Raw genomic sequence first — 10,814 nt, 5'->3', positions numbered from 1 at the left:
TTGTATTTCCTAAAATCACTATGAAAGACCCTGTAGAAGATGCTATGCTAGTTTTTACTGATGGGTCTTCTAATGGAAAGGCTGCTTATGTTATTAATGGAAAAAGTTATGTAGTACAAACAACTCCAGCTTCTGCACAGATAGCATAATTACAGGCAGTGAACATGACTTTTCAGGTTCTTGTAGACAGGTCATTTAACTTATATATAGGCAGTCAATATATTTATAGAGCTCTTCAAATCATAGAAACTGTTCCCTATATTGGGACTAACAACAATCAAGTTAAAATGTCATTTCAACAAATTCAAGATGCTTTTCATAAAAGAAAGCTGCCATGCTTTGTGGGCCATATTAGAGCTCACTCCAATCTTCTTGGTCCTTTAGCTGAGGGTAATGCAATGGCTGATAAGTTAACAAGGATAGTAGCATTATCCCAAGTGGAATTGGCTCAACAGTCACATGCTCTTCATCATCAAAATAGCAAAACCTTAAGAAAACAACTCGATCTTACCAAGGAAGCAGCTCGAAAAATAGTTAAATAATGTGGGGTATGTCCAAAATATTTTCTTGTCCCTCACTTAGGGCTAAACCATCGAGGTCTTCTTCCTAATCATCTATGGCAAATGGATGTCACTCATATTGCAGAATTTGGCAAATTAAAATATGTATATGTGACCATTGACACTTATTTAGGATTTTTAATGACTAGTGCACAATCTGGGGAAGCTACAAAGCATGTAATTACACACTGCTTGAAGTGTTTTTTGTATATGGGTATAACAAAAATTATTAAAACTGATAATGGCTCTGGATATAGTAGTAAGGCATTTCAACACTTTTGTATTCAATGGGAACTTGAACATAAAACAGATATTCCTTATAATCCTCAGGGACAAGGTATTGTAGAAAAGGCTCATAGCAGTCTTAAAATACAGCTTCAAAAACTAAAAGTAAAAAAGGAAGAAATTTACCCTCAATCACCACGTAATGCATTAAATCATGCTCTTTTCATTCTGAATTTTTTGAATATGGATGTCTGTGAGCAGTCTGCCATGGATAGATTTTGGCACAGTGGTACCCAAGTGACTTTTGCTCAAGTGAAATGGAAAGATCCCTGCTCAGGATTATGAAAGGTTCCCGATCCTGTGTTAATATAGGGTCGAGGACATGTTTGTGTTTTTTCACAAGAGGAGAATGAAGCTTGGTGGCTACTAGAGCATTTGGTAAGGAGCATGGAATTAAGGAAGGTCAGCTCCAATGACATTCCCATAGAGGAACTAGAATGAAAGTGGCTGAATTAGTGTTTCAGAGGTTTTGTCACTGGTTAATGCAAAATGTAAAAAAATGGAGTTTGGAGCTATGCCACTTTTTGGCTTTATGGCTTCTTTGGGGAAATACTTTATATTGACTAATAGCTGTGTAAGATTTTTGCTAAGAGATTTACAGCTGTTCAATAAGGTAATTTCACCCTCAGCCTGAAGCAAAGCTTTACAGTAGAGCAAACCAAAAGTACTGCTGTAACAAACATTTGTCTAAATTGAAGCACTTAGGGGAGCTATTATGAATTCGGGCAAAGGGACAGCCTCTAGTTAAAAACCATTTACCACTGAGAGTGCATCTCTGCTGGTTCCAGAATGGCTGAAAGAACTCAGCAACTCTGGGCTTTGGCTTCATCCAAGAATGTTACAGTCCCCTAGCAACAAGTGTTACAACTCCATAATAACAACACTCACTAAATCCCAGTGTTGTATATCAAAGCTGACTATAAACTCTGAACTTTAGAAATGATTTGTGTACTTCCTGTTGTGTTAGGAGAGTCTTTCTAATAGTTCTATAGTATAAGTTTGGTAGAAATCTTTCAGGTGTTTGCTAAGTTAGATATATGCTAATAGATGTATAGAATGTCTTTAAGACATGTAGTAATAAGTAATAAAAAGTAAAGACATGTAGTATATTTGCTAAGGTAGTCCTATAATAAGCTTGTAAAAAGTAAAGATGCTAGTTGCAAATGTAAGTTTAAATAAGAATATAAGGAGTAAATATATAAGTAAATGTAAGTTTAAATAAGAATGTAAGAAGTAACTATATAAGTATATTTGCTAAGGAGTTTCTTTAAGAATATTAGCTTGTAAGAAGCATAAATGAGTATATGTTGATATGTTATACGTGAGTTTGTAAAAAAAGTGTAAATGTTTGAATGTGAGTCTATGCTTAATATATCAAGCTGGCAGTCTGAGCATTTTCAAAAGCTCCAGAAGCTAAGATGCTAAGAATTGCAGACAACAGAACCTGTATGACAATCACAGACAGGCATCTGCAACTGAGACCCATTGGAAAGTCAATGCAGCAAAGAAAAACCTGAGCTAGCAGCAAAAATGGCGCAGTTTAAAATGCTACTGTAACTAAAGATGTCTTTGGCTGGAGATGCTTGTTTGAACTAAAATTGTTAGCTGCAAAAAGTTTTTGCTTGCAAAGCATTTCTTTATATTTGGAAGGCTGGTACCATAATTTACTATTTAAATTTAGGTACTTAAGAAATGAACAAAAGTGATTTCATTGCAATGGGATAATTTTGAATTTACTTATGGCGATGACCTAGGAACTATTTTCTGGAATTATTTGTGTTTAAAAAAAGTGAACTATTTAAATGAAGAAATTTATTGTTTCTACCTAGGCTCAAGATGCAGTTTTGCATACACATATATGCTTTATTAACTGTGGTGATTCATGAAATGTTTTGTGTTAAAAATGGAACTTTTAATGGAAATGTTTATGTAAAAATGGACTTACTTATGGAACTGGTGTTGTGTTTAAATGGAAAAGTTTGGATTTTCTTCTAACTAGGTTCAAGATTTTGTTTTAAAAAATTATAAAGAAAAGAGGGAGTTATGAGTGAATTAAGGTTGAATGTATTGATAGTAATCCACCCTGGTTTGAAGTTAATGAAATATTTAAGTTTGATGTGAATACATCAGAAGTTTTTCCTACGTTCTCTTAGCAAGAAATTCAAATGGTTCTGTTAAGAGTTTGATTTGAGATGGAAGATTGACAGAATTGTAACTATGTATAGCAAAATTTGTTAACCTGTTGATGTTAATGATGAAACTAAGGGATTCTTTAAGTTTGCAAATACATTAAGAGTTTTTGGTTTAGAAAAGGCTGGATGCAGCTAAGACTGCTGTAGTCACCTTGGACCCAATCCAAAAAAGAAATGCCATCTTTATTATTCTCAATTCCCATACTGGAAGAAGTGACAGCTATGGAGATTGATATGAACTATTAATGAGGAGTTGTTTTTTATATATTAAGAAAGGGGGACCTGTGGGAGCCCATTTTCAGGTTTCCTAGTGGCTTTACCCAGCAGGTCTGCATAGAGAGGATGATTGGACCATGGGTCTGAGTGCAGGTATCTGAGATGGTCTGCACTGGGCTGTGCTGGGGGGAGGTCTTTTGCTCCAACCCTTGGCATTTCTGTAAATACCCTAGGGTAGAAACAGTCAGGGCCTGTTGGAATAGGTTCCAGGCCCTCTTGAGGTTATCCTGTATTTTCTGTTTCTCCCCACTCAAAATCCTTCTATCTAATATGTCCTGCTGCTCCTACTCAAGAGCACTCTGGGGAAATGTGTGGGTGGTGGGTAGCCCTCCCACAATTTGGGGAGATTTAGGTAATGCTTGCCCTGCTGGAAGAAGTATGTCCCTGGGGGTGAGCATGAGAGTTCACATCCACACACCATTTCCAGTTCCCACTTTCACCTTCATGCCACAGGTGAAAGATGTGAATTCTTAGCTTCCTGCTTTAGCTGCCATGTTTGACACTTGTTGCCATGCCACTTTCATAGTGATACTGTATCTTTCTGGACCCAAGGGCCAACTACTCCACAAGTTGACATAGACATAATGTTTTATCACAGCAACAGAAAAGGCACTAATACACCTCAAGTTTTATACCTGGATGCCTTAATTTCATGTAATTGAAGAGAACTGTGGAATAGAAAGGGTCTAGCTCATCATTTAAATTCATAGATTTTTGTCCATATGAGTTTGAAGGTGCAAATAAAAAAAGAGGGACATCATAATGCTTGAACAGATTGGTGACACTTGTCAAATATTTTCTCCAGAGTAATCTTGTGTAACTGAATGTAACTCTGTTGGGTAAAGATCTTACCAAATTCTTTATGGCCAGATTTCCCTCAGTATTAGTTTACTTTTAGGCCCTCAAAGACTACTATAAAATGAAAAGGCCTTAACAGACAAATTACACATTAAGTTTTACTCTTGTATAAAGACTAATATAAACTGCAAAACTTTACCACATTCACTACATTTATAGGGTTTCTCTGAGTGTGATTTTTTTCTCATGATTTCAAAGACTGTTGATTCATGCAAAGGCTTTACCATATCACAGGATCTCTCTCCAGTATGTGTTTCTTTATGCCTTCAGAGACTGCCTACACATTCAAAGGCTTTATCACATTGATTACATTCATAGGTTTTCTCTCCAGTATGTGTTCTTTCATGCACTTGAAGACTGGTCTGTTGTGAAAAGGCTTCACCACATGGATTACATTCACAGGATTTCACTCCAATATGTGTTCTTTTACATATTTGGAGACTATTGGCACATGTAAAGACTTAACCACATTAATTTCATTCACTAGGTTTCTCTTTAGAATGTATTCTTTCATGTATTTACAGAAGACTGTGGCATGAAAAGGCTTTATCACACTGATTATATTTGAAGGGCTTCTCACTAGTATGAGTTCCTTTATGTATTTAGAGACTACTGGCACATCCAGGTTTTACCTCATTGATAACATTCATAGGGTTTCTCTCTTGTATGTGCTGTTTTATGGATTTGAAGGTGATTGTGTTTTGAAAAGGCTTTATCTCATTGATTAGATTCATAGGGTTTCTCTCCAGTATATGTTCTTTTATGTATTTAAAGATGACCTTGAATTGCAAAGGCTTTACCACACTGATTACAGTCTTAGAGTTTCTCTCCAGTATGTATTCCTTTATGTATTCCGAGATTGTTGAGACATACAAAGGTTTTGCCACATTCATTAAATTCAGTTTCTGTCCAGAATGCATTCCTTTTGTATTTGGACATGACTGTGTCATATAAAGGCTTTATTACATTGATTGCATTTGTAAAGTTCCTCTCGAGTATGAGTTCCTTTATGTATGCAGAGATTTTTCTTGATTTTCTTTCAGTATTTTATTGTTCTCTTCCAGGACTTTTTTGATTTCTTCTAATTTGTTTGCCCTTTCCTCTAGTTGTTTACAGCGTTCTTCACATTTTTTTGTCTTTTCCTCTACACGAGCCTCTAGCTTCTTCATGATGACATTCATAAGGCTATTTTCTTCTGCTTCTTCCAATTTCTGATGTTCAGGTCTAGGTGTTGGAGGAGGGCTAGGGCCTGGTGATGGTGTATTGCTATTCATTTTGTTGTATGTGTTTCTGCCTTGACGTCTGCCCATCTCCTTGTGGTTCGTTCTTGGCCTTATCCGCACACTTGGTTCAGACAGAGCTGACAGATTCAGGAAGTCTCTCTCTCTTGTCCAGATGGGAGCTCTCTTGTCCAAATTGGAAGTCCGGGGCAGGATGGGAGCTCTTGTTCAGAAGGGAAGTCCGGGGGAGGATGGGTGCTCCCCCCCCTCTCTCTCTCTCCTCCAGATGGGAAATCCGGGGCAAGATGGGAGCTGGGGGCCAGCCTCTAAGTCTCAAGAAGAGGCTTGGGGCTCGGGCAGATGGGCGTGGGGTCAGGGCTTGGAGACTGCAGGGTCTGCCAGGGGTCTTAGAGAAGGGGATCCTTCCCGGTGGGGCTAGAAGGGAACTTGCCCGGTGACCAGAACCTGGGGCCAAGTTGGACAGGTCTTCCCGAGTGGCTGGTGCCCAGGGATGGGGTTGGGGGCAAGTTAGGGAACTCACCTGTGCTTCAGAAGGGAAGTCCGGGGCAAGATGGGAGCTGGGAGCTGGGGGCCAGCCTCTAAGTCTTAGGAAGAGGCTTGGGGCTCAGGCGGATGGGGGTGGGGGCAGGGCGTGGAGACTGCAGGGTCTGCCAGGGGTCTTGGAGAAGGGGATCCTTCCCGGTGGGGCTAGAAGGGAACCTGCCCTGTGACCAGAACCTGGGACCAAGTTGGGCAGGTCTTCCCCAGAGTGGCTGGTGCCCAGGGATGGGGTTGGGGGCAAGTTGGGGGACTCACCTGTGCTTCAGAAGGGAAGTCCGGGGCAAGATGGGAGCTGGGGGCTGGCCTCTAAGTCTCAGGAAGAGGCTTGGGGCTCAGGCGGATGGGGGTGGGGGCAGGGCGTGGAGACTGCAGGGTCTGCCAGGGGTCTTGGAGAAGGGGATCTTTCCTGGTGGGGCTAGAAGGGAACCTGCCCTGTGACCAGAACCTGGGGCCAAGTTGGGCAGGTCTTCCCCGGAGTGGCTGGTGCCCAGGGATGGGGTCGGGGGCAAGCTAGGGCACTCACCTGTGCTTCAGAAGGGAAGTCCTGGGCAAGATGGGAGCTGGGGGTCGGCCTCTAAGTTTCAGGAAGAGGCTTGGGGCTCAGGCCTATGTATGCAGAGATTACCAGCACATGCAAAGGCTTTATCACATTGACTACATTCATAGGGTTTCTCTCTAGATTGTGTTCTTTTATGTATTTGGAGATGACAGTGTTGTAAAAAGCCTTTATTACATTGATTACATCTGTAGGGTTTCTCTCCAGTATGTGTTCTTTCATGTCTTCAGAAACTATTGATTACATTCATAGGGTTTCTATCCAGTATGTGTTCTTTCATGAATTTAAAGGTTACTGTGTTGTGAAAAGCCTTTATCACATTGATTATATTTGTAGGATGTCTCTCCAGTAATGTGTTCTTTCATGTCTTTGGAGATAACTGTGTCGTGAAAAGGCTTTATCACATTGATTACATTTGTAGGGTTTCTCTCCAGTATGTGTTCTTTCATGTCTTCGGAGACTACTGGAACATGCAAAGCCTTTACCACACTGATTACATTCATGGGGTTTCTCTCCAGAATGTGTTCTTTCATGTATTTGGAGATGACAGTGTTGTAAAAAGGCTTTATCACATTGATTACATTTGTAGGGTTTCTCTCCAGTATGTTTTCTTTCATGTACTTGGAAACTACCAACACATGCAAAGCCCTTATCACATTGATTACATTTGTAGGGTTTCTCTCCAGAATGTGTTCTTTCATGCATTTGGAGAAGACTGTGTCGTGAAAAGTTTTTATGACATTGACTACATTTGTAGGGTTTCTCTCCGGAATGTGTTCTTTCATGTCTTTGGAGATGACTGTGTTGTGAAAAGGCTTTATCACATTGATTACATTTATAGGGTTTCACTCCAGAATGTGTTCTTTCATGTTTTCGGAGACTACTGGAACATGCAAAGGCTTGATCACATTGATTACATTTGTAGGGTTTCTCTCCAGAATGTATTCTTTCATGTATCTGGAGATGACTGTGTCGTAAAAAGGCTTTATCACATTGATTACATTTGTAGGGTTTCTCTCCAGTATGTGTTCTTTCATGCATTTGGAGAGTACTGGCACATGCAAAAGCTTTATCACATTGATTACATTTGTAGGGTTTCTCTCCAGAATGCATTCTTTCATGTATTTGGAGAAGACTGTGTCGTGAAAAGTCTTTATCACATTGATTACATTTGTAGGGTTTCTCTCCAGAATGTGTACTTTCATGTATTTGGAGATAACTGTGTTGTGAAAAGGCTTTATCACATTGATGACACTTGTAGGGTTTCTCTCCAGTATGTGTTCTTTTATGTATTTGGAGAAGACTGTGTCGTAAAAAGGCTTTATCACATTGATTACATTTGTAGGGTTTCTCTACAGAATGTGTTCTTTCATGTATTTGGAGACTAGTGGCACATGCAAAGGCTTTATCACATTGATTACATTTGTAGGGTTTATCTCTAGAATGTATATTTTCATGTCTTTGGAGACTATTGGCACATGCAAAGGCTTTATCACATTGATTACATTTGTAGGGTTTCTCTCCAGAATGTGTTCTTTTATGCATGTGAAGATTACTGTGTCCTGAAAAGGCTTTATCACATTGATTGCATTTGTAGGGTTTCTCTCCAGAATGTGTTCTTTTATGTATTTGGAGAGTATTGTGTTGTGAAAAGGCTTTATCACATTGATTACATTTGTAGGGTTTCTCTCCAGTATGTGTTCTTTCATGTCTTTGGAGACTACTGGTACATGCAAAGGCTTTACCACATTGATTACATTCATAGGGTTTCTCTCCAGTATGTGTTCTTTCATGTCTTCGGAGTCTACTGGTACATGCAAAGGCTTTACCACATTGATTACATTCATAGGTTTTCTCTCCAGCATGTGTTCTTTTATGTATTTGAAAATGATCATGACTTGTGAAGGCTTTACCACACTGATTACTCTCAATGATTTTCTCTCCAGTATGTGTTTCTTTATGTATTTGGAGACTACTGTTGTGTGAAAAGGCTTCATCATATTGAATACAACTATAGAGTTTCTCTCCAGTATGAATACTTTCATTATTTTGAAGATGACCATAATATAAAAATGCTTTTGCATATTGAGTATATTCAGAGGGTTTCTCCCCAATATGATGTTCTTTGTACCTGTAAAGATAATTGGCACATGTAAAAGCTTTATCACATAAGTACACTGATGAATATTTATATCTGTATGAATTAATTTTACAATTTTGTCTAATTTTTAAAACAAATAAGATCTTAAAGTTTATACTCGTAGTGTTTCTCTTCATTTAGGGCTGTTTTGTGTCTTTGAAGGTATCTGTAATGGTAAGAGCCTTTATTATAGGGTCCACATTTATAGAATCTTTTGTCTACATGAGATTCTTCACATATTTGAAGAGAACTGGAAGAACTCACAGCTTTAACATACTTATTGCACTCCTAAGTTTTCCAATAGTGAGAGTCATACTCCACTTGCAAAGTGAATCAGGACAATAGACATATTTATACATTCCAATACTCATAGAGCTTTTCTCCAGTCTGGGTGTCTTGATGTATTCCCAATAAAGTTGGAAAATCAATTAAATTTAAACTTGTATCACATTCAAAAATTCTACTCAAAGTGGGGACTATTACTTATCTTCTAATTATTCTGTGTGTGTGAGAGAGAGTTATGTTGCATCCTTCCTATGCTCACATGGCTTGTATCCAGAGTAGTGTATGATATACTGATAAAGGAAAACAAACAAATAAAATGTTTCCACACTGCATTCACACAACCTGACTTTCTGCTCCTCATAGATATATACTTGGATATATACTTATCACCTATTCAACACATATTCCTTTTACAATATCTGAGTGGCATGAAATTAAACAGATCGGTTGTTCAACAGCAGAGCTATCATGGAGCTGTAATTCAAATGGGAATATCAGTGAAGGCATTGTTTCACTGTGTTCTTTCTTAGAGGAATGCCTTGAAAACACATATCAGCTACCTGACATTGAGGTATTTGGTTTTGTGAGAATTTAACAATCATCAGTACACTTTAAACTGTGCTTATTTACATTGTCGCTTTTATTTAAAACTTCTGGGACACATTAAAATTTCTCCATAGGCACATTTGTATCGGCCAGCACATGAAAAGTACCTTCTAAGTCTTCCAGAACTTTGACAATGCTCTTCAATATCGCGGTCTTCCCAACTGTAGCCTAAAATAGAGTACCAAAAAATATATGATATATTATGGGAAATTGTGCAAAAGTTATCTTTAGTGAACCTTAGAACAATGCCAGATTTATTCATCTCATTCTTCTTCTTTCTCAATTGAAATTACAAAAGTGTATCAATAACTAAGGAAGAGTTGTCCCCTTATTTTAAAATGTGATAAAAAAAAATTCAGTCTTACCTACAGCAGTAAGGTTTCTGTAGGTCTCCCACATTACATCTTTGTAGAGATTCTTCTGGGAAGGATCCATCAAAATCCACTCCTCCCAAGTGAAGTCGATATGCACATCATCATAGGTCACTGCAGTCTAAAATATCCCATACATGTGTACAACAGAAAGTGTGATACTGACAGCATGGTGATGTATACTTCTTTGGCAGTATATTCATATAATTCTGGGGCTCCCCACAGTTATTCCATGACACAAAAGTTCTAATCATCAACTCATTTTTAGAAAACAAAACTGAACAATGAGGTTCACATCTGTCATTTCTAAACATTTTGTCTAGGATATAGCCTTGCAGGAGAAATGCCTATTAAGAGATATAAAGAGGGGCTGGAGAGATAGCTCAGTGGTTAAGAGCACTGGCTGTTCTTCCAGAGGTCCTGAGTTCAATTCCCAGCAACCACATGGCTCACAACCATCTGTAATCAGATCTGGTACCCTCTTCTGGCCTGCAGGCAGACATGCAGACAGCACACTGTATACATAATAAATAAATAAATAAATAAATAAATAAATAAATAAATAAATAAACGAATGAATGAATGAATTTTTTTTGTTTTTCGAGACAGGGTTTCTTTGTGTAGCTTTGCGCCTTTCCTGAATCTTGCTCTGTAGACCAGGCTGGCCTCGAACTCACAAAGATCCTCCTGGCTCTGGCTCCCGAGTGCTAGGATTAAAGGCATGCTCCACCAACACCCGGCTAGCCTCACAACCAAAAATCTTTTTTTAAAACAAGAGAGATATAAAGAGAGAAGCAAGCAAACAGATCAAAGTACACATTAGAGAAATTGAATGAACAATTACTAACTACAAAAAAGTGGGCAAGTTGGGTGTACTGGCTCAAGTCTTTAATCCCAGCACTCA

General features: G+C 38.6%; 1 protein-coding gene across 1 annotated transcript; it reads right to left on the bottom strand.

Annotated features, from left to right (window-relative positions):
• Positions 1–6,565: 6,565 nt before the first annotated feature.
• On the bottom strand, positions 6,566–10,166 carry LOC131912363 (zinc finger protein 431-like). Its single transcript, XM_059264673.1, has 3 exons — positions 9,905–10,166; positions 9,647–9,707; positions 6,566–8,639 (listed from the first exon to the last, which is right to left on the bottom strand). The coding sequence occupies exons 1-3, from the start codon at positions 9,972–9,974 to the stop codon at positions 6,833–6,835; spliced, it is 1,938 nt and encodes a 645-aa protein (XP_059120656.1). The 5' UTR covers positions 9,975–10,166; the 3' UTR covers positions 6,566–6,832.
• Between the last annotated feature and the right edge of the window lie 648 nt (positions 10,167–10,814).

Source organism: Peromyscus eremicus, chromosome 6, assembly GCF_949786415.1.
Source record: "Peromyscus eremicus chromosome 6, PerEre_H2_v1, whole genome shotgun sequence".
NCBI lineage: Eukaryota > Metazoa > Chordata > Mammalia > Rodentia > Cricetidae > Peromyscus > Peromyscus eremicus.
The sequence above is the reverse complement of the archived record's forward strand: the minus strand, read 5'-3'. Positions and strand labels throughout refer to the sequence as shown.

What these genes read in the sequence shown, in the direction of transcription:
- LOC131912363 (XM_059264673.1), bottom strand. Translation starts at nt 9,974, where the DNA reads ATGGATCCTTCCCAGAAGAATCTCTACAAAGATGTAATGTGGGAGACC. An exon ending in CAGAAACCTTACTGCTGTAG is followed by an intron (nt 9,708 to 9,904) that starts GTAAGACTGAAT and finishes ACTCTATTTTAG; the next exon opens with GCTACAGTTGGGAAGACCGC. An exon ending in AGTTCTGGAAGACTTAGAAG is followed by an intron (nt 8,640 to 9,646) that starts GTACTTTTCATG and finishes TTATCTTTACAG; the next exon opens with GTACAAAGAACATCATATTG.